The sequence below is a fragment of the Dermacentor silvarum genome, chromosome 9, assembly GCF_013339745.2.
Source record: "Dermacentor silvarum isolate Dsil-2018 chromosome 9, BIME_Dsil_1.4, whole genome shotgun sequence".
NCBI classification, from domain to species: domain Eukaryota; kingdom Metazoa; phylum Arthropoda; class Arachnida; order Ixodida; family Ixodidae; genus Dermacentor; species Dermacentor silvarum.
The window spans coordinates 159,455,004-159,479,245 of NC_051162.1; the positions used below are offsets into that span (position 1 = coordinate 159,455,004).

A 24,242-nucleotide genomic window follows, 5' to 3' on the forward strand; every position below is an offset into this window, starting at 1 on the left:
TTTACTCTGATAAGCGTGATCGCAAGCACTGGCATCACTGTACGCGAGCAGAAGCGATAAACGCCTACTGGCTCTTACGGTACCAAAAGTAATGCATCCTTATACAAACAACCATCGGTAAACCGACATGCTTTAAGAAACGTATTCATTTATAATCTATGTTCAGCTCATACAATGAGGAATAGGCGTGTCACATCAAATAAATAAGCAAGTAGCACATTAACTCATATATCGCAAATTGATTCACATTCTGTTTAATGTGCATTTCAGCGTCGCAGCTGCCCTGACAAGTTTCGCAAACCGAGGGATACCGAACGCGGGCGTGATCACCATGATCCTTGTGCTGAAGGCCGGTGGCATCGGTCCGTCCCATATCGGGCTTTTGTTGGCCGTCGATTGGATAATGTAAGTGCGGGAGCCACGGTTTCTTCTTAAGCGTTGCCAGGAAGGAACTATGCGAGAATGTGCCTCTAAACGCAGCGCAGTTATTTTATATTTATTGGAGATACCGGAGGAGTTCAAACGTACCTTACAGGGCAAAATGAAGTTTCTATACGGTGGTCGTACTTGTTGTGCTAGACAATAACAATTATTTTCTGCGCCTGTTGTTAATGCGTACTTACTGAAAAAGTGTAATATGTTCAATTAGACCGCGCTCTTCTCGCTGTGTGCCATTTGTAGGGGCACGGACACAGTCAAGCCTGTTGAAGGCTTTTTGTTCACGCTCCTAAATATTCTGTAATGCTTGAATAAAGTTTGTTTGTTTGTTTGTTTGTTTGTTTGTTTGTTTGTTTGTTTGTTTGTTTGTTTGTTTGTTTGTTTGTTTGTTTGTTTGTTTGTTGTTTGTTGTTTGTTGTTGTTTGTTTGTTTGTTTGTTTGTTTGTTTGTTTGTTTGTTTGTTTGTTTGTTTGTTGTTTGTTTGTTTGTTGTTTGTTTGTTTGTTTGTTGTTTGTTGTTTGTTTGTTGTTTGTTTGTTTGTTTGTTTGTTTGTTTGTTTGTTTGTTGTTTGTTTGTTGTTTGTTTGTTTGTTTGTTTGTTTGTTTGTTTGTTTGTTTGTTTGTTTGTTTGTTTGTTGTTTGTTTGTTGTTTGTTTGTTTGTTTGTTTGTTTGTTTGTTTGTTTGTTTGTTTGTGATCAGTGACGAGTGCTATGCCCATGGCACCTGACAAATCTCTTTTTGAACAATAGAAAGTACATAAAAGTCATGGACACGAAAGTAGCCAAACATGCACTTCGCAGCTTTCCTCTATCACGTATATAGTCTCTTACTGAGCAACAACCATTATGAGGTCCATCGGGGGTCTGATCATGATGACGGAGAACTAGGTGGTGTAAGGAAATTAGGAAATTTGCGGCCATAAGATGGGGTCAACTGGCGCAAGACAGAGGTCATTGGATATAGCTGGGAAAGGCCTTCGCCCTGTAGTGGGCATAAAATGGGCAGATGATCATGATGATGAGAAAAAGCTTGCGCTAGCCTAAGCAGCCTCATCACTATGTTGTCAAGAATAGCACAACATGTATATTTTTGCATTTGACTTACTGGGAATTTTCGTTGAGATCCTACAAAAAACAGTTCGACGTTTTGAAACAAGTACTTGTTCAAATAATTTTTTTTTTCATCTGCAGGAACCGCTGCCGCACCTGCGTCAACGTCTTCAGTCAGTCCATAGCAGTTGCTATAGTCCACCACTCTGTCGAGATGGAGTTGAAGAGGAACCAGAATGCTTTGGAACACTGGCCAGTTGATGAACTTACCCTGGAGCGGAAGAAGTACACACTCAACCGCTAAGCACACTACACCTTCGCTTAGAAAAAGGGAGGCTTTGTGCTTTGTACATCAGTTACGTGAAATGTATCTAACTATAATTTCTGCTCGTAAGCACCCGGCCCGAACTGCGTAATTATACCAAAGTGCTGCGTTGATAGCACATCGGTCCACTGACAAGTTGCGCTGATGTTCAAGGTACAAACACTTCAGGAAAAGAAATCCCCATCATGCTCATTCACAACAAGAGGCCGCGCAATAAATCACTGTACACAAGCTACACTTATTAACACGCACGATTCGAAGCAAACAAGCACACACACCAACCAAATTATGCTACGCATCAGTTAAGTTCACCTATACGCACGTCCACAAGCTGACAGCAGAAGGTTTCAATTCAGTCGAGAATTCAGTCGACGTGCCAGTTATTGTAGATGCCGAAATCGAGTCGTTTACACTGCACAACTCGTAACGGGCAGTTTTGTACTAGCTAGAAGTGTGATAGCGGCCAAAGAAAAGCTAAGAATGTGTATCGTGCGGAAACGAGAAAGTTTTATCAATATCGTCACCATCATCAAATCACAGCACAGTCGGCAACAATTCAAGACGCATTGTACGTGAGCTCATCAGTTAAATAACAATTTTTGCTTTCAAAAAACATGTCCCTGTACATGGTCATGCCGAAAATACCGTTGTTCAGAACATCTCCCGTTCGTGGGGTCCTGCCGTATTCTGTACCACTTCATCCAAGCAGGTGTTTCCGTATTTGTGTTTGCCACATCTCTGTCTTCGTATACTGAAATAATTCGCCCTACATTATGCCAAATAAAATCGTTTATTGTCGTTTAAATTCGTGTTTTTTTCTAAATCATCAAATTTCAATGACTTTTTAATTTCCTTTATACTCAGTAAAAGTCCTCAAGGGTCTCCGACTCTTAATTACGGTCAGAGACGCCTATGTGACCTTGACAACACCGATGATTTCCATACAATGACACATACAACGGCGGTTTCACCAAGAACATGGGTGTTTTGACCAAGAAGCAGGCGGGGGACATCGTGCCAACGAGAACTACCTCTTTGACATGATCGCCGCGTGTTGATGATGATTGTAATTTACATACTACGGCACATACTTACAACGGCCAAGAAGTGGCCAGCACGTTTAAACTAAATAAGAATAAATGACAAAGGTAGAGGCTTAGACGTGTTTGAGGCTCATGGTAACGCAAGCACAGCGCAAAATACACGTGGACAAGATAGGAAGACAGGCACGGTGCTGACTTCCAAACGAGTTTACTGAGAACCAAACACCTAATATATGCGCATAGTACAGAGGCATCAAACGATGGAAGCAAACCAAACGACTGATCCAACGCCACATGCTTGACAGGAAATAACAATTAACCAACGCCAGGATGAACATATCACTTACCACGTGTTAACAGTTCACTAGACGCATGCACTATGCTTAGAACTGATATACGTAGGTAATCTATCTTGGTGTGAGCGCGATTGAAGGAGAAGTAACGCACGAGCTATCAAATTTTCTAATGTAGTCCGCTTCTATAATATCGCGCGTGAGCTGTGAGCTGTATTTTGCCATAACCTCACAACAAACCAAGAGGGGCACGATGCCGCGGTCCTGGCAGTGGATGCCCAGGTGGCCTTCAACCGCGTTGTCCACATTATTGCGGAGCTCTCATAGACGATCGTCAAGGCGCCTGTCGGTTTGTCCTACATATTTCTTCACGCAGGAGAGCGGTATTAAGTATACAGGAAACAAAGCGGCGTTCTGTGTTCCGCAGAACATCCACCGCTGCTTGCTGCAAAAGCATTCGCAAGCTTGCAAAGCTTGGATAGTTCTGCCATAGCAGAAAAAGCTACAGTGATGCCAGCACGCTGCCCAATCCTTTTCAGCCGGTGTCATACATTGCGTAGATATGGGAGCACTGCAAGACGGTTCTTTTCCACAGGCGGACATCGTGGCTGAGCTTGTTTAGGACGCTTGATCTGCTTCAGAAGTTTTTCCGCTACAGCAGCTATTAACGCATTCGGGTCATCATCATCAGCCTATATTTATGTCCACTGCAGGACGAAGGCCTCTCCCTGCGATCTCCAATTACCCCTGTCTTGCGCTAGCGTATTCCAACTTGCGCCTGCGAATTTCCTAACCTCATCATCCCACCTGACTTTCTGCCGTCCTCGACTGCGCTTCCCTTCTCTTGGTATCCATTCTGTAACCCTAATGGTCCACCGGCTATCCATCCTACGCATTACATGGCCTGCCCAGCTCCATTTCTTCCGCTTAATGTCAACTAGAATATCGTCTACCCCCGTTTGTTCTCTGATCCACACCGCTCTCTTCCTGTCTCTTAACGTTACTCCTAAGATTTTTCGTTCCATTGCTCTTTGTGCGGTCCTTAACTTGTTCTCGAGCTTCTTTGTTAACCTCCAAGTTTCTGCCCCGTATGTTAGCACCGGCAGAATGCAATGATTGTACACTTTTCTTTTCAACGACAGTGGTAAGCTACCAGTCAGGATTTGGCAATGCCTGCCGTATGCACTCCAACCGAATTTTATTCTTCTGTAAATTTCTTTCTCATGGTCAGGGTCCCCTGTGAGTAATTGACCTAGAACGCATTCGGGTAACTGGCCATTAATAGGCGGTCGACCTGAGCTTCGAAAAGTCGGCGCATTAGGTGCGGACATTAAATGCGGGTCAACCCACAAAGGCGTATTAGCCAAGAAGCGGGTATCGCGACAACACCAACTGGCTCTTTGAGATGACAGCCGCGCGTTGATGTTGATTACGATTTCCGTATTATGGCTCATGCCCACAACGGGGGATCGGCCCAGATACGGCCAGTATAAATAACTGAGAAGAAATATGAGGTAATGCAAGCCAATACAAGAGCTGTCACATAGCGTAGCACGGGTGCGCGAGGGCACATGAGCGCGCGCCAATTTCCTTTACGCTAAGACGCAAGAATGAAATGGGCAAACTTATAGCATTTCGTTAACCGCTTTACGGAAGCTTCGCTTCGCATATAATCGATGATATGCTTTGGATGTATATAATTTCGGTCGTGGTTGTAGCTGTGCTGTATGTGCTCTAACCGTACACGTGCACACTACCTGTACCTGTGCTGGTAGCTCTGTTAGTCAGGTGACTACTGCATTTTTTTTTTGTATATAGAGATAGGACGCCTTCCACTCCGGCGCAAGCCGCGCCGAAGCGCGCCGGATGCTAGAATGCATAGCGTCGAATTTTTGCCGGCACAGCGTAACTACGCCGCGCGCGGCACGCAGGACAATTGACCCTATTCGCGGAGTAGTTTTCACTAGAGGAACGAGATGGCGCTTTCGGCGGCGCGCCATAAGTTACCTTAGCGAATGCGCATGAATACGAAACCATTACTGCTTCTGCCCTGTTACTGTGCGATCAGTTGTCGGAATGGCAACTGGGTGTTCGCTAATGCACTGTGCCCAATTCTTGCTGCAAAATGTGTAACGATAAAGGGAAGACGTGTGCGGTAGTTAGCTGCAAAAATAGTGATTCGCATATAAAGAATGCGAATATAAGGAATAAATAAGGAACCGAATCAATCTGTGTCGCCGCTGCTACATAAGGACTGCCTGTGTTGCCGGCCCTTCGCGATGCACGGCTTTCCTCGAGGATAAAACAAAGATAATTCATCCGCCAGAGCTGTATAGCTAACCTCCAAAGAAAGGACTTCAACTCCGCAACGTCGGCACTTAAGAGTGAGTACTGCTCGTTACAAAAGGAAGTAACGCCCCTTACTGGCATAGTAAGTTTCTCGCAGGTTATCTACACACATCTACCCCTACTCGCATGCAAACTTACGCCCACCCTATCGCCAAGGTATCAATAATAAGTGAATGGGCGCTCACTTGAATCAATGTGCCGAAGCATGAGTGACGGCGACTACACCGACAAGACACGAATGTTGGAAGCTGAACGTTTCGTGACGATACACAGAGTAAGCGAGGGACTAGCGATAATACGTCTTTGCTACAAGCTATCATAAAGTGCAGACCATTTGCATTCCAAGCTTTGTGCGCAGCAAGAATTAATCTATCGCAGCAGAGCACACCCGCGAGCGATTAGGCTGAAAATAAAAAATCAGATAGTGGCCGCACCGAGGAACCGAGGAACTTTACTGAGTCAGAAACATGACAAGCCGCTGCTTCAAAATGCTTGCCAAATAGAGCACACTGATCCTAGTAATTTAATTCATAAGCAGAAAGTTTGGACAGCTTGAAATACATTTCTAGCCCCGCTTTTAGCGCAAGCACCGCATACGCTGCTCGCGCCGTTTGGACAAAGCGTAATGAGCTTTGAAAGCACTTACATGCCCCGTACACTGTAGCAAAGCAAAGGAATGAGCTACCGTATAGACTCGTGTAAGGGCCGCACGTTGAAGTGCGAAGCACTTTAGGGGCCCGGGCTGTCGGCGCCTAATGTGATGTCATGTCGTCGTGGTCACGCGAAAAAACACGATCTTCCGAAAACTCGAGTCTCGTTCACTTGGTATATACCAAAATAGGCATGGAAGGGTACGAATGTATGACGACATCAATAACATCACATGCACGTCAGTTACGCCACGATTAACGATAATAAAATCACGTGTGGCGCATACCCGCATTGGATATGCAGGTATGAGCCAGGCATATGCGGGAATTAGCAGAAACTCGTGGAAATCGCTTCCGAAACGCCAGTATGGTACCAGCGCAGCGCAAGAGGGGACTGCACAAGCGCAGAAGTTGAGCAGGATTTTAAGCGCAGGATTTGAGCAGGGTTTGAACTACACAAGCGCAGGATTTTATCTGCGGAGCTGTTTAAGCTTTTCGTTTCCCCCCGTAGCGTTCGCCAAAACTCGGCTAGCGATGACGCCAATGCGCACAGCTGCGCCTCGCTTCACCTTGCGATAGCCAACCAATAGCTAATCGATAATCAATCAATAATCAATAAATTTCAGGAAATTCTGGGGATGACTTGGTGGTGCTTAGCCTAGCCCAAATACGTGGTCAGTACCTTGCGATAGTCAATCGATAGCCAATTATTAGGTAATCGCGATGAATAATCAATAAATTCCGGAAAATGATGGGGATTAATTGGTAGTGCTTAGCCTAGCCCAACTATATACGTGGCCAATACCTTGCGATAGCCAAACAATAGGTAATCGATAATCGATTAGTAATCAATAAATTCCGGAAAATGCTGGGGATGACTTGGTAGTGCTTAGCCTAGCCCAAATACGTGGTCAATACCTTGCGATAGCCAATTAATAGCTAATCGATAATCGAACAATAATCAATAAATTCCGGAAAAGCATAACCCGTAAGGCCAGGACCAGCTAGGTGCCGATCAGCTCCGCTGTTTCTATAGCCTTGCGCCACTAGTGCAAGCTACGCAAAATTTTGTTAATAAAGATTATTATTATCTGTGGTAAGGACTGAGAATAAATTGAGAATTATTATTTGGGAATAAAAACGTACTGGAGAACACTGCCCTGTGGAACGCCTTGCGTGATGAAATGATAATTACTCCTTCAATTTCTTTTTTTTTTTCTTTTTTTTTTACAGTGAAGCTGTCTATGGCTAGGGTTCTATGCATTTTTCGCGTACGTCAACTGATCTGCGTGTGAAAATACTCAGCTCCCGAATTTGATGCAAAATCGCTTAATTCTATGCAAAAGCTTATACGTCTCATCACTTCGATATGCATTTTCAGTAGATTAGTTATCAATAGGCACAAATTTCAAAATCAGTGGACTCTCTGGTAGACAGTAGCGGTTTCCCAAAGCTTTGCCGCTGTGCGACCCGCGTAGACCATGCGTGCCCTCGCACCGCCCTCCATTTGTGGTCGTTCCAAGGGCTCGCGTGCATAGTTTCCTCCGCTCTCCCGGCGTGGCGGTCCCGTCGCGCGTATCTAGTTTCCGCCGGCTCCCCGAGGTGGCGGTAGTCTGCCACGCGAGTGGACCAGTGTGCGCCGAATGTGACTAGTTTGCATAGTGACCTACGAAGTGCACATTTCCTTCCTTTCTGTCTTTCCTTTTCTTTCTCATTTTCTCCTTTTTTATTTATTCATCTATTTATTTGTTTAAACCCTCCAGGCCAGGACATTGCGTGTGTCCACCCGTTACAAAGGGGCTGGCCGCTACATCATCATCATCATCATCATCATCATCATCATCAATGCATGCTGCCGATCAAGATCACCGATCAAAATAAAAGTCTGTTTGCGTGTGTCTTTCTTCAGGGTGGCTGCCATCGCCACTCAAGAGAAATGAAATTTGATCATACTTTGGCCTAAATTCTGTGTCACCTCTATGTCGTGTGCTAAACTGCTTCGCTGGTAAAATACCTTCACAGTGGAATGGCGCGTCAATTTTTTTTCGCAATTTTGATGAGGTGCGGGCCCTACACGGGACCGCACCTCTTGGTCAAAACGGTTCCGGCGCAGCCAGCGACTTATGCAGACCACGGATGTTGTGCACACCCCGGTTCTCGCCATTTAGTACTGTTTGCCAATGCGTGCGCGCGGCATCGGGGCACCGAACGCGATTGCTTCTCCATTGGACATTTTTTTGCCAAATTTTGGGATGCCAAGTTGGAGATGCGGCCCTTACCCGGGTGCGGCCCTTACACGAGTCTATACAGCGTATACCTGTGGAGACGCCGCGAACTCAACCATAAGCTGAGAGACAGCCTCCGAAGTTTGGCGCGTCGTAGTGGCGTTACGTGAACATCAAAAAAAAAAAAAACACTTGAACAGCACACCACGGTGACGTTCAGTTGGCGGAGCCAGCGGGGCGTTGTTGGCACCGCCACGCTCCGCCGTAGCCTTCGCAGTGCAAGGCATTGAAGAAGCGAGAGCACCGAGTAGGAGATCAAAGCCGATCTTTAGGTACCAGTACCACCGCTTCTACAGAATGCGTTGAAGTACATTTTTGCAGCAGAATCTTCAATTCTCTATTTCAACTTCAAACGCATTTCTCGACTTCGATAAAAAGTGTTTCAGGGCCTTTTTAACGAATTACTTTGTGGTCGTTGTTTTACTTTCGAAACCGAGCAGTATAAATGTCTACCACACTGATCCTAGATCTGCGTGAGGCCATTCTGTTTAGTTGTATTCTCAGGAAAAGTTTACTTATTGCTTCAGTGTTTACACGACGGTTCATATATAAAGATCACCGATTTCGAGGGACCCCACGCACAACTTCTCACAATCAGATGGCCAGCTTCTGTGCTTGTGCCCGTGAAAGTCATGAAAGCCTGCATACACGTTCTTCCTCGACGAAGTGTTGGAATTTACCAACTGCAGTTGTCAATCTTGATAACCAGCTCATAGCCTGAAGTTTCAGGTAGTTAATCTATTTGTTTCATGGGGAAACGAACGCGGAACCCTTGCACAAAGCGTGTTTCCGGCTCTGCCTCCAAACTTGACATGGCTGCATGTGACGTACGATATGTCAATAGCGTGGAACGTTGCTGAATGACGGCAATCCGCCGTGGCGGCCGAACGGCTATGGCTTCTTTCTGGGGTTTTACGTGCCAAAACCAGCTCCGATTATGAGGCACGCCGTAGTGGAGGGCTCCGGATTAATTTTGACTACCTTGTGCACACCCCGGTTCTCGCGCGCTACAACGCAAGCACACGGGCGTTTTTTTGCATTTCGTCGCCTCCAACGACATGTGGACGCCGCGGCCGGGATTCGATCCTGCGACCTCGTGCTCCAAACGGCTATGGCGTTCGAGTTGACAAGAGGGCGCTGGCATGATTCCCAACTGCGACGGCTGCGTCCTGGCGGAGGCAGTGTGTATCGTGTACGCGTGTAGCGAATACTGTGGGCGCGAGCTGAAGAGACCAAGGTGTTCAATACTATTGCGGAACGCCCCGACGGTATGGCAGAATAAAACTCGTTAAAAAAATATCCCGAAAGCTACAAGTGCAAAAACCTATAGCGTCTGCGCTTGTCGCGTTGCTATGTTCTAGATCATGCCAAGATGTTTGACCCTACTGAGCGGTGGCACAGAATGCAGTACACAGACCACGGAAATGAAGCTTCAAAAGAAAACGAACGACTAAGCGATGAAGGAACGACAACCAGCAGTGACGGCATGCCAAAACCGCCGGCGACGGCAGTTTTAAAGAACGAAAGACGAGAATAAAAGTGAGTATTTTATTGGCAGCTAAAAGCAGGTAAAATATCTTGACGGCACGTGAAGGTCGATGCGCCAGAAAAGAAGACCTGTTACCGCAAAGCAGAAGGCAACACGCCGAGTTCTCGTCAGGAAGCCTCGTCCGAGGTGGCCACTGGGTCGTATTAAGGCTGCAACGAGAAAGCGCAAAGGCGGTGAGGAACTGTAGCGTGCATGTAATCAAGCGTATTACGAGTGCAGAGACCGTACACGCTAGAGAATTTCACAAAATAAAGAAAGAAGCCCAACTGCGCTGCTTGGGCACAAGAGTCCGAAGATTGTGGAAGAATGCGCGATGTAGTTGCGCATTCAAAATAGACCTTTTCAACTATTCATATGCCCTGCAGGATATCACTGCCTTTTCAATAAAGAACCATCTATCTCGCTCTCTCCACTCCAACTAGAAATGTTTAGTAGCAGAATCCGTCTCACGTCCTGATCGAGGCAACTGGACGTCGAAAGAACCAGTATGACACGGAATGCTGCCTTGCAGATGTCTGACAAGTGCGCGACAGGGAAGATAATGCCGGCGATATGAAGAGCCGAATAGATTAGTTGTACCCAATAGTACCGTAGCCCTTGGTGCTGTTTTCACTAATTGAACGCGTTGTGCTCGCCGTGCGCAAAGCACAGAACAAGTTAGCACAACATCAGCGCATCAGGAACACAATGATGGAGGCAAAAGGCGTAGCGCGAAAGGCTACCCCTTTGCCTCCGTGTTATACCTACAAGCCCAACGTGCAACGTTAGTCAGAAACACAGCCTCCTACATTTTTTTAATATCGCGCGAGCGTCGACAGCACCACGGATCAGCGCCTTATAACGGCGACAAGCGGCGATGGTGTGCGCCTGCGTGCAAATCACTTCTGCATCATCTGCTACGCTGTGCACTTTTGGAGGGCAGACGCCCTGCCAGGGGTATCTGCGTAGTCCTGAAAAAAAAAATGTGTGAAGCAGAAAAGGTTAACGACTAAGATGTCTAATCTGCGATGTCATTTCCCTGTTTATTTCGTTATACTGGATCCGCGCATGCCCCATAAAACCAAGACGAAAAAAATAACAAAAGACATTTATCTGCATAAACGAGGTATTGTATGACAATGATGGTGCCTCACAGAGACGATACGGCGCAGCAGACGACGCTCGCACTCGAGAGGGCTTGGCGCGCATGCGCGTGCAATTGTTGATATAGCCGCGATAAGGCCCTCGCACTCCGTGCCGTAAACGCTCAAGCAAAATTAGCAGAAATCATTTGGGAGGTTATACATATCGCTATGCTCGCTCAGATCTCGGAATCAGCTACGCTCGCTCAGTCACGTGGCAAACGAAAACCCGAGAATTTTGACAAACCGACACTTTTTCGCGTCACTGTAATAAAGCGCGGAATGCAAATGACCCGATCAGCTGCAGGGCACAGTGTGACAACAGCGCAACAAACTACTGAAAGGGCCATCGGCAAGACGAAGTACGAGACTGATGTTCAAAAGGTTGTATGACGCGTAGGAGTTGCACACCTAAGAATCGGCCGACGCAACGACTAGCGCCGCTATGGTCGCGATCCCACCAAACTATCAGTATTGCCACTTTGGGTAAACGAACACAACGAGGTCTGATGCGCGAAGGCAGATCGCTAGAACCAAGCGGCGAGAGACTGCTTCTAGATATGGCCACAAACGAACAAACAAAAATAGGAAACTTTGCCTTTTCAGCTTGCTCCTCCGGTTCAGAAGCACTGGACGACTGCAGCTGGTCTTGATCGGCTCCGGCACTGATGGACGCCATCTCCATGCCAGACACTTCTTCCGGTGACGTGTCCTCCTCGGCGCGCTTAGCGCAAGCCAGAACCGCCATAGAAGCCAGCGTAGAAGGCTCCGTTTGCGGGTCCGACGAAAGCGACATGTCACTGCAGACGTGCGACAGGTACACGGTGCCTACGGGATAGTCTCCATAGCCGGGTCGGCTCGTCTTGGGCGGTTGCGTTTGAGCGGATGCCTCGGTCGTAGACTTCGCTTCGGTGCCAACGCCAGCTTCCGCGGTCGGCGGTGCGGAAGTTCTTCCCGTTGCGGACGTCGCCGACGGACCGTGGGTGACGACCTCGAACACCGAGCTTGGTTCCGCTTCCTCTTCGGTAGGCTGCTGTAGGGTGCCAAGTTCCAGTTCCCCTAGCCCTTCTGGCGCGACTTGACCGCCAAAGCACCTGGGAAGCCTAACACGCAGACATCTCCGGCAGTTCTCGCAGGCGTTGCAGCAGCACAAGCCCAGTAGGTGCGACATGCTTTGTTCTCTCGAAACGAGTATACCTCGGGAGGAACGGCCGAAAAGTTAAAGCGTGGGTTCTCGACCGAGTGGCCTGCAGATAGTTGCCGGAAGGTTAGTCTATACGACGTAGCTGATGCTGGGGCGTTCGTTATATGTGCGGTGCTTTGGCCGTCGCTTCCTTTATGAAGCTCTCGGTAGAGAACGTTATCGGCGCGAATTGACCAGAAGCACAGTAGCACCCCGAGCTAGGCACAGGTTATCAGGTCAGCGCAAGCGCTGTCATCGTGCCAGTGGCTTTTTTTTTAAATATTAATGCGCGGAACTTCATAAAATTTTTACAACTACGCATCCAAAAGGTCTGACAATGATTTGCTTCCACTGAGACCTGCTCCGTAATGCTCGCATTGTTTCTTATTGAAATGTTTCATTCTTGTACAGTTCTAGGTGTTCGTCCTCCTGGTGATTTTTTTTTTCGTTTGGGTTGCCACGTGGCTCTCTTTGCTATTCGCTGAAATATAACTTGTTTTTTATTAAGTTATATGTATGGTAAATTTTGCCAGACAGAAGATTGTGCTCTCGCAGAAACTTGAACAGAATCGGAAGTCATCAGATAGACGATGTGCAGAACGTGTCCGTTAACAGAAGCTGCTTGCAGTATTATTGTCAACTGCTTGATTTGGTAAGGTGTCATAATGAAGAAAATAATGACGTAGCCCGTCTCAAGACGACTTCCGACGGTAATGCGAATATTAAGCGGGCAATGTAGCGATAGACCGTATTCCTGAATGCACGTTTATTTAATACATGCAGTGATAATTCTGAGAGTTTGCATTGCGTCGGCTATATGCCACGTACTTTGATATCATCCCACTTTCCTATGGCCCTCGCTTGCCAAGGTCGACCATGACCAACGCCTCCTAGATAGCACCAGGCCCGTGCGCTTCGTTCTATGGCGCCATGGTACTAGCCCGGCTGCCATAGAATCTAATGGGGACGCTCCCGACTAAGCCCAACACCACCTAGATAGCCCAAGGCCTACGCACTCCCATCTATGACATCATGCTAATTGGCCCCAGATTTCCATTGCCAAGGCTGGCGTGACGAAAGCGGTGACATCAAAATCACTATTGTTTACGCAGGAGCATCCCCATTAGATTATGTGGCAGTCGGGCCAGATAGCATGACGTCATGATCGGAGTGCGTAGGCCTTGTGCTATCTAGGTGGTGTTGGTACGCCGCGGTGATTTTGACGTCACCGCTTTCGTCACGCCGGGCATGACAGTGGAAATTTCGGTCTAAGTAGCATGACGTCATAAAGCAGAATGCACAAGCCTGCTATGTTGGAGACGCTGCCAGAACCATGGAGGCATGACGACGACTGTACGACGCCGACGCACTGACCATGGAATGAAGAAGAAGGAATGATATCGATCTAACGACAAAGGCGTATAAGAACGACGGCATGACGAAATTAATGAGGTGTGAATTTTCTGATTATCACAATCGTATAACGACGACAACGTGACGATGACGACATGAAGACAATGAGATGACGATGACTGTATGACGACGTTGGCGTGTCGACGAAGGCATGACGAGAGTAAGCTATGACGAAACTGGAATGACGACAACGAAATGACCACTATGGCATCATGACCAGGAGCACATACCTAGTGGACCAAGCAGGTAAACTTGGGTCACTGGGCCTACAGTGTCTTCGTCCTCAATAACTATAGCAACCCCAGGGACTCGCGCCAGCAGCTCAAGACCATTCTCAAGAAAGCGACCGACCTGGCCGCCTCACGACCCTTGGTCGTCGTCGGTGACTTCAACGCCCCGTACGGCCTCTGGGGTTACGTCTACAACACTACCAAGGGGCGCAACCTGTGGCAAGACGCCAACGAGATGGACCTCACTCTGGTCCCAGACAAAGCTTCTCCCACGCGCATCGGCAACTCCGTCGACCGGGACACGACACCCGACCTCGCCTTCGTCAAGAACGTCGAGGATGTGGGCTGGGAGAACACCGCCATAGAGTTTGGCAGCGACCACTACATTCTCGAGACCCACTTCAAGGTGGCTCGGAGTAGGGTCAGGGAATTCACGTTCTTCGATTGGGACCATTTTCGCAAAATTCGGGAAGAACCCGGGAGAGCCAGGGCACCCACCAGCCTCGAAGAATGGTGCGAATGCATCCGCAACGACGCTTCCGCGGCCACCAAGAAAGTGGAAACTGATCTCGACGTCAAGCGAATGGACAGCAGACTCGCCCATCTGATCGAGGCCAAAAACGCCCTGCTCCATCGATGGAAGGGTCAAAGGCTCAATCGGCGACTCCGAAAGAAGATCTCGGAGCTCAATAAGGCCATCGATGACCACTGCAAAGTGCTATGCCAGCAGCAGTGGGACGAGCTCTGAGAATCCATTGACGGACAGATGCGCAATAGCAAGTCCTGGGGTATGCTGAAGCACTTTCTCGACGAAAGCGGCTCCAAGTCAAATCAGAAGCATACGTTGGCCCGGGCCCTTCACGAAGCCACCAGGTCTTACACGATCGATGTACTCGTCTCCAATTTCATTCAGAAGTACCTGCCCGTCCGGCGCGACGGGGATCCGGCGACCCAACTCCCGGACCACTGAGGCCCTCCTCGCCCCGAGCTGGACGAAGACTTCTCCGTTGCCGAGGTCAGACAGGCCATCTTCGCGCTCAACCGCAAGTCTGCGCCGGGTCCGGACGGAGTCACCAACAGAATGTTGAGAAACCTCGACGACCCGTCGATTGTCTTTCTCACCGACAAGATCAATGAATCCTGGAAGAGCGGCGTGGTTCCTGCAGAATGGAAGTCGGCCTGCACGGTGCTCATTCCCAAGCCCGGCAAGGCCCCGAACATCGAGAACCTCAGGCCAATTTCTCTAACCTCCTGCGTCGGCAAGGTCATGGAGCGCGTCGTCCTCAACAGCCTCAACGGGTACCTCGAAGACAACGATGTTTACACGTACAACATGATCGGCTTCCGCGCCGGACTCTCGGCGCAGGATGCAATGAAACTAATCAAGCATCAGATCGTGGACGGCCGTTCCAGAGACGTCAAGACTCTGCTGGGTCTGGACCTCGAGAAGGCTTTCGACAACGTGCTCCACGCCTTTATCGTCAAGACCATTTCGGACCTAGGTCTCGGTTCCAGATTCCACAGCTGCGTCAGCTCTTTTCTAACGGACAGGAAGGCCAAGCTTCGCATGGAGACTTCCGCTCCGAAGATGTGCCCCTCGGAGGACGGGGCACTCCTTAGGGCGCCGTAATCTCCCCCACACTATTTACATCTGTATGATTGGTCTTTCCGAGAGGTTGGCATGCGCCGAGGACGTCAAGCATACCATCTACGCCGACATTACCATCTGGTGCGCCGGGGGATGCGAGGGCAGAGTCGAAGAAGCCATGCAGGCGGCGATCGACGTGATCGAGGAGTATCTCCGCCCCACCGGACTTCGGTGCTCCCCCGCTAAGTCGGAGCTTTTGCTTTACAGAAAAGAGAAGGGAGGAAGACCCGAAGATTGGAAGCCAGTCTCTGAAAGCAGCATCCAGTCTTCACACTTGTGACGGAGGGGTGATACCCAGGGTCGACGTCATTCGTGTCCTGGGCATGTGTGTCGAATTCAACGGCGGGAACGGAACGGCTCTCCACAAGATCATCGCAAAGACGGACAACGTTTTCCGCCTCGTTCGCAGAATCGCAAACAGACACAGAGGCATGAAGGAAGCCAATCTCCTAAGCCTGATCAACGCCTTCGTATTATGCCACTTCACGTACACGATTTCTATGCACAACTGTCTCAGAGCTTAGCGAGACAAGCTCAATGCTCTCATCCGCAAAGTAGTTAAAAGGGCTCTCGGGCTACAGATTAGGACCCATACCGAAGATCTCCTCAAGCTGGGGGCACACAACACCGCCTAGGAGATTGCTGAAGCCCAAGAACGCGCGCAACTCGCTCGCCTGACCACCACAGCGGCAGGTAAACGCATCCTCGAAGAGCTGGGTTACCCTGCTGTGGTATCTTCGAGGCTCAGTACCCCGATCGCTAGGTGCATTCGAGACAAGTTCGAAGTGTCCCCCGTGCCTCGAAACGTCCATAACGTCCACAACGAGGGCAGACGCAAGGCGAGAGCAGTAGCAATTATGAAACAGATCAAGCAACAAGGCACCAGAGCACGCTTCGTCGACGCCGCGGAGTACAGCGATGGAAAGACCTTTGCCGTCGTCGTGGTCGACTCCAGCGGCAGGATTTCCAATAGCGCTTCAATTCGCACTTCAGACCCCGAAGTCGCCGCGCAAGCCGCCATCGCCCTCGCCCTGCTAGACGTTCGTGGTTCTGAGATCTATAGCGATTCCAAAACGGCAGTTAGGGCTTTTCAGAAGGGTCGCGTCGCCGAGCAAGCTGCTCGTCTTCTTAGCCTCTCCAATCCGGATGCTCTCACGCATCATTCGATTCACTGGTTTCCCGCTCACGTAGGGTCGGTCGAGGGTGTTCCCCCGAACCTCAATGAGTCTGTTCACGAGGCTGCGCCCGACCTCACCGACCGCGCTCCCTCTGTAAGGAGAGCCGACACCCCTCCCCCCTACGGCCACAGGGATGCTCCCGCTACTCACAACGAGTAGCAGTTACAAAATTCTTCCACATGTCTAGAAGGGTCTTTCCACCCCATCACCACCCCAAATTGAATAGGGCGCAAGCTGTTTCGCTTAGACTTTTACAGACCGGCACATATCCGTGTCTAGCCGTTCTGCACGAAGTTTACCCAGACATTTATCGCGACGATGCCTGCCCGTCCTGCGGGCAGACCTCCACTCTAGCACACATACTCTGGGAGTGCGGGTCGAGATACCCCAAGTTCAGAAAGGATGAGTGGGACTCGCTTCTGCGTAGCCCTGCTCTATATATGCAAATCCTGGTTGCCCTGCGTGCCCGCGACCGGGCCGGTGGGCTAGACCTGCCGGTCCCGACGTGGGACTAGCCGGGTGCGCGACGAGTTCACGTCCTCGCCGGACCTCTAAGAAAAGTTATTTCACTCACTAGGTAGGTGTAAGATAGATAGATAGATAGATAGATAGATAGATAGATAGATAGATAGATAGATAGATAGATAGATAGATAGATAGATAGATAGATAGATAGATAGATAGATAGATAGATAGATAGATAGATAGATAGATAGATAGATAGATAGATAGATAGATAGATAGATAGATAGATAGATAGATAGATAGATAGATAGATAGATAGATAGATAGATAGATAGATAGATAGATAGATAGATAGATAGATAGATAGATAGATATGCTAAGAACGGCTGAAGTTGTTAAAGAATACTATTTGCATTAAAAGTGAGCGCAGACGAGGCAGCGTCACAAAGCCAAGACGACGACAGCTTTTTTTTTTAATGCGAATAGCATTCTGGGCATTGAACCAGTTGTTTTATCACTCTATATATCACAATCATCACCCAGCACCTGGAGTAGCGTGTCAGGCGAGCAGCCAGGCTAACATCTCCATTAAAGCTTGTCTTTCTCTCTCTCTCTCTCTCCGAGTTTTATTTACGGCTATCTAGATATCTAGCTATCCCACCACAAATGTGGGCCAATCCCGAAGGTAGCGCAGTCTAAAATGTCGGCCGTGTACGTAGGTATGTGCCACTTGGTATGTGGAGCTCTTCAATGAACCTCTCTGACGCCAACTTGGGTCCACTGGTATGTGCCCCTGGAACCACTGGTTATGAGCATAGAGTTAGTATAACCGACTCTAGAGGAAAAGCTCCCCATAGCGCTCATGTACTGAAATCAGGAACCACACGGGCGCTGCCATGTTTACAGTGTACTAGAATACTCTCCTAGTACACTGTAGCCGTGTTGCTACCCTATGCAGGCGCGCAGGCGCAGACGACGAGATGCGATTCTGACGAGGCGCGCAATCAACGCGGTCGCGGGCCTCCGTCAGTATGGTAGCGCCATCTAGTTAAGGCGCCTGCAAACGCAGCCTTTTCGGCGCCCTAAATTTTACATCGAAAGTTTCTAAATATCCATCCGATCTTTCTGAAAAAAATATACGAAATGAACTTCGAACATTGTCCGTGCCTACGTGCTACGTGTAAGTGCTTGCTTTGGCATAATATTTGAATGTCTTTAGTGCTACCAAAATGAGTCGTAGCAACATGGCGGCACCTTTGCGGTTCCCGCTTTTTTAGCCCAGTTTTTGCTCTAGTGTTAGTATACTAACTCTATGGTTATGAGCAACTTGGTGTGCGCAGGCATCGCGGTAGCGCCGTCAGAAGGCGTAGCGTCTCCAGAGAGGAGCCCGATTGCAGCGCACGCCTTGTTCATGACGCGTTTCGGCTATTCGCATACTTGGATATAGTCATCCTATGTGAGTTATGCCCGAATTTTACAGCGATGCTTTCTGCCAACCATTCCGGGCTTGGCGCGGTTCCTGGGTGCCGTTTAGTTGGTCTGTATCTCGGTGGCTATATATATATATATATATATATATATATATATATATATATATATATATATATATATATATATACACGTGTGTGCGTGCGTGCGAGTGAGTGAGTGAGTGAGTAATCTAGTGAGTAAGCGCTGGTCTTGCCGTTTTTTCGCTGTGTCCCTGTCCCGTTCGCGCTCCTTATTTTAAGTGCCCAGCACTTTAAGGGCCCGGGCTGTCGGCGTGTAATGTGATCTCATGTCGTCGTGGTCACGCGCAAGAACAGGCTCGATACAAGTGCAGAATCGATCAAAATCGGTTGACAATAAACTAACATGATTCGGAATAATGTAAAAGATAGGAATAATCAAGCATTAAGCGCATTAACTAGCAGACACTCTTGAAAATCCTGAAAATATTGTAATGTGATCTCATGTCGTGGTCACGCGCAGCAAAGGCTTTGGCTCCATATGCGTGTTCGTTTGGCTCAATGTGCGTGGAGGTTTCCCACCAGTTGCGCCTTACCACAGGTGTTAAAACGGATGATGGATTGCTAAACACAAAATAAACACAGCTTAAAACAAGATAAACACAAGGAAAACACAAGGGAAACACCAGCGAATCATTGCTTCGCACTTCCCAAGCTTTCACGTTTAGTGGAACTGCATTACCGCCGAGTTTACCCGGACCGGTACCCAATTTTTTTTTTTTTTTCATTGTGAAAGCTGCTTGCAGCTTGCCCAGTTGAAGTGTCTTCAAGTACACTCTGGTGACAATGCTCCCGACTTTCAGAAACCGACGCAACTTGCGTTAAGACAATCAATCGAACTTGCGTTAGCAAAATAAAGTGGTTTCTCCTGGATTCCAATCTAACTTAATCGACTTTTCATTGCGGCATAGCTAGTGAACGACGCAGTGTATAAACATAGAAACTAAATGAGAATAAACTTGTAACCGCTGTGGCGCATAAACGTACACATTCCATGAAATTACATGTTGCATAGAATGAAAGTAAGCGAATTACACGCATCACCGTTAGCTGTAAGTTATTTAACGAACCGTTTTACTAAAGCTTCGATTCACATAGATGCCAACATGTGCATTGAATCTGCATATTTTTACAGAGAAGCTGTATATATATATATGGCTAGGTTCTGACCAAAAGTGCGTGCGTCGACAGCGTGTGCAGAAAAATGTCTCGTCGATCAAATTGAATTCAAAGCAGCCTGCTGCGCGCCGGCGGTGCTCCGGGGCCCCGGAGTGGATGACGGAATAATAAAACGTCATTGAGTACCCACCAATGTCTGTGCCTGGCTTTATTGTGACGTCGACATCGCCCTAGCGACGTCATCAGGGGTTGTACTTTGGTCTTGCTATGGCCAGGACACGCGTAGTCCCTACTGGAGAAGAAGAACGGGCACGGGAAGAGCGCCGGCGTGAGCAACAGCGTGAATGGGCTCCGAAGGATCCGTGACGTCGGATAGCCGCTCTGTGACGGATGAAGAACAACAGCGTGCCCGTGAGGATCGCCTTCGCGTACAGAAGGAAGTGGGAGTGAACGCAAAGGCATCGGTGACCAATTGCAGTACATCACAGTGGCCACGAAGCAATGGTGACCATGGTGACAAGGTAAAGAGGAAATTAAAGACGATAACAACAACGAAGTTACGTGTCTTCATTTAATCAATATAGCAATTAGCCATATATATCTCAATATAGCTATCAAGTAGAGCTTCGCTGGTCGACGATCTTCACATAGTGGAAGGGCTCCGATTTTCGTTTTTTTTTTTTTTTTTTTTTTTTTTTGACCAGCAGAGCTTTTAAGCCGGGCGTAATGTGTCTGCTGAATCCAAAAAATGCGGGCAAATCCTGGCGGTAGTGCAGAGAGGTACAAGCGCAATGGCACATACCCAGGTGAACTAGCGAAGCTGAGCCTGGGTAAGTCTAGCTAAGCATGGTTGGGACTACTTAGGCTTAATCAGTCATCGATAGGCAACTGATAACCAATCAATAGCTAATCAATAATCAATAAATTTTGGAAAATGCTCGGGTTGACTTGGTAGTGCTTAGCCTAGCCCAAAAGCCAGGGCTAGCTAGGTGCCAACCAGCTCCGCTGTCTCTTTAGCATTGTGGCTCCAGTGCACGCTTCGCTAATTTATTTAAATGAAGATAATGTGAGCCCACTCGCACTTTCCTGACCGTGGCTACTAGGTAACGCTGCTGTGCTGCTGAATAGCTCACACTTTAAAAACGAATTACTTGCCCGATGGTCAGATCGAACCTCTGCCCCCGGCACAGCAACGCGATGATCTATCCATTAGACCACAATCGCACGTGTACGTCTATCGTACCAACGCCAACGAGCTCTTTGAGATGATCGCCGCGTATGTTACATTCCGTAGCAAGGGTGCGCGAGAGCGCATGCGCGCGCGCGTTTACACCAAGGATGCAGGCATGAAAGGGGGTAAATTCATAGCATTAGATTAACCGATTCAAGAATGCCTCGCTTCACACAGATGCGAAGATTTGCGTGGGATCTACATATTAACGCGACAGCGTTAAGACGAAACTGGCGGAGAAAATCACCAACCACCCCTACCGCGCAGGCCCTCCACGTGGTGCAAGCTTTTGGTGAACAAAAAAATTGAATTTCTCACAGTGAAATCCGTCAGGAAAATGGCAAAGTCCGACTTTACCATTCGGCGTCAGATTCGCCGTCGGACTGTTTGCCAATCGGCGTCGGATTGTAATTCGAATGGACGAGAAAACCTAATTCTGAGATGAGGAAACTCAAACACAAACCCCTTTTCCAGCATTTGTACCAGACCTACAGCCGCGCATTGCGATGCGAACGGGGCCCGATAACGCTATCACTTTCTACTCTTAAAGGCGAAGCTTAAGCGTCCTCCAATTTTTTTACAGGGAAGCTGTAAAAAAATTGGAGGGCGCTTAAGGACAAATCTGCGTGTGCAGATCTGCGAGGACAAATCTGCGTGTGCAAAAACTCAGCTCCCGAATATGATGCCGAATCACTTCGTTCTATGCAAGAGCTTATACGTTTCATCACCTGCATGTGCATTTTCAGTAGATTAGTTATCGATTGGCACTATCTTCAAGATCAGTAGACTCTCAGGTAGATAAGAAGGGTTTCTCAAATAATTACTGCTGTGCGACCCGCGTCGGCCATGTGTACGCTCGCACCGCCCTCTCTGTGTCGTCATTCCAAATCCAAGCGCTTGCGCGCCTAGTTTCCGTCCACTCTCCTGGGGTGGCGGTCCCGTCTCGCGTGCCTCTAGAGTCCTCCCGGCTCCCCGAGATGGCGGTAGTCTTCCACGCGAATGTATGCCTCCTCTCAAGACCGCCGATGGATGGATGGATGGATGTAAAACTTTAATGAACGTCCTGAGGTACGCGACTCAGCGCGCAGCGGGCCACTCCCACGTTGGGACAGTCAGGCCATGCCCGACCGCCGCATCGTGGGCCCTCTGGACAGCCCATAGTTGCGCCCCGGCATCAAAATAAAAGTGTGTGTGCATGTGTCTTTCTTCGGGATGAACACCGTCATCACTCAAGATAAATAAAATTTGCTCATACCTTTCGTGGAAATTCTGCGTCACCTCTATGTCGTGTGCTGAACTGCTTCGTTGGTAATCCACCTTCACAGCAGTGGAATAGCGCGTGATTTTATTGCGATAGCAATTATATGGACCCTCCAAGCGCATTTTTGCCGCCGCCGTGAGGTTCTATATCAAGTCCAACGGTGATAAAATCATCGCCGCGCGCAGTACGCTGTGTGTGCGAGTGAAAGCGTGCGAGTGTTAGCCGGCAACCGCAGCTTAATCTCGCGCACGCGAAAGAGGAAGGCGGCCGCAAGCGCGCGCTCTTCGTTCGCGCGAGGCAAAAGCACAGCTGCAACAAGAACAAAACAGAATTAGTCTAAATTGTACTGAAGAGTTCGCGACACAAAGGCGTCAGAATATGAAAAAAGAAATTGACGATACAGGATTACAAAACACTGTCAAGAAACGTTTCAGCGGAAAGAAATTGAGGCATATTTCTTGCAGATAAACAAGCAGGAAACCGCGCGCGAAACCACCTAGAAATAAAAGTAGTCGGCAGGCTGGCTGCAGCTCACGGAGCTGCCGAGCGGGCGCCGTATCTTGAAAGCGATCTGGACGTGTGCGCCCGCGGTGGCCTCATCTTCAAAGCGATTTGCGATTGGGACAAAGTGCATGCGCCGAGTGCTGGTAGCTTCGTATACATGCGCTGTGCTTTCGACGTTTACTTCGCTTTGAAGCGAGAGACAGCACGAAAGTCAATTCGTTCGCTGCTGCTGACGCGCTTACTCACTCCAGCGTTTTGACCGCTAGTTTCCGCGGTCATATCATCGAGCGAGATGTTTTCATGCCTACATGCACGCGCGTGACACCTTGCTTATTAATTTAGGCACGCCGTAGTGGGGGACTCCGACGTAATTTGGATCCCCTGGGTTTCTTTAACATGCACCTAAATCTAAGTACACGGGTGTTTTCGCATTTCGCCCACATTGAAATGCGGCCGCCGAGGCCGGGATTTCATCCCGCGACCTCGTGCTTAGCAGCCCAACACTATAGCCACTAAGCAACCACGGCGGGTAGCACAGGTATCGAGACTACACGTCGCACATGTCACATCCCTCGACACGTAGCACGATAAGTTGCAACTGCTACATGTGAAGCCTGGTGGAATACAACGCAACTGTAAAGCAAAGTTCGCACGTATCGACGCTACGCGGCGCGCATCTCACATCGCGTGACAAGTTAGACGATACGATGCTGTTCTGCTGCTGATGATGATTTATTGGCATCTCCTTTGAAACGGGACGATGACAAATAGTCACCTAGCCTGCTTGATCTAATCAGGCATGCTGTACATCTTTTTCATACTGGCATTTTTGTATACATCTCCTTAATCTTTTCCTTCCTCAAAACTTCTCTATCTTGTACTGCTACCGATGCAACTGCTACATGGCGTGCCACCTGGTGCTATATTAAGCAAATGCAATGCAAAGTGCACGGATCGACCTTACGCGGCACGGATCTCACATCGCGCAACTCCTCGCGCGCTAGGGACGCGTGTATAGGACATGTTTCCGCAGACGCTAGCGCGGAAGTGGCGCAGTGGTAGAGTAGCTGACTCCCGCGCAGAGTGCCCAGGTTCGATGCTGGCGAGAAGTGGATATTTCTTTCCTCATTCCTGGCGATAGCTGCGACGGACACCGGTGTTGGACAACACCGCCAACCGAAACGGCTACTGGAATGAGCCCATAACAGTTTACGCTGTAACACATGCTCGCAAGCGTGGTTACACAGAACATTGCTGTATCTTTATTCCATAAGGCGCGACACTAATGTACAAAAAAATGCAGGCGGTTAGCCCTGTCGAGCAACAGTAAAAATATAAGAACACCAGTAAGGCACAAGCTTTATCGAGTAATCATACTCAGAAGCATGATTACGCATACG

At 48.5% G+C, this 24,242-nt stretch overlaps 2 protein-coding genes across 2 annotated transcripts in view; one reads left to right on the forward strand and one right to left on the reverse strand.

Annotated features, from left to right (window-relative positions):
• Positions 1-2,597, forward strand: part of LOC119464585 (excitatory amino acid transporter 2) — a 72,324-nt gene extending 69,727 nt beyond the window's left edge. Inside the window, exons 9-10 of the mRNA XM_037725611.2 lie at positions 271-405; positions 1,629-2,597. Of these exons, the coding sequence (XP_037581539.1) occupies positions 271-405; positions 1,629-1,791 (298 nt within the window). The 3' untranslated portion in view covers positions 1,792-2,597. The remainder of the gene's footprint in view (positions 1-270; positions 406-1,628) is intronic.
• A 7,375-nt stretch (positions 2,598-9,972) lies between these two features.
• On the reverse strand, positions 9,973-12,468 carry LOC119464587 (uncharacterized). The gene is made up of 2 exons (XM_037725614.2): positions 11,701-12,468; positions 9,973-10,130 (listed from the first exon to the last, which is right to left on the reverse strand). The coding sequence occupies exons 1-2, from the start codon at positions 12,271-12,273 to the stop codon at positions 10,125-10,127; spliced, it is 579 nt and encodes a 192-aa protein (XP_037581542.1). The 5' UTR covers positions 12,274-12,468; the 3' UTR covers positions 9,973-10,124.
• Between the last annotated feature and the right edge of the window lie 11,774 nt (positions 12,469-24,242).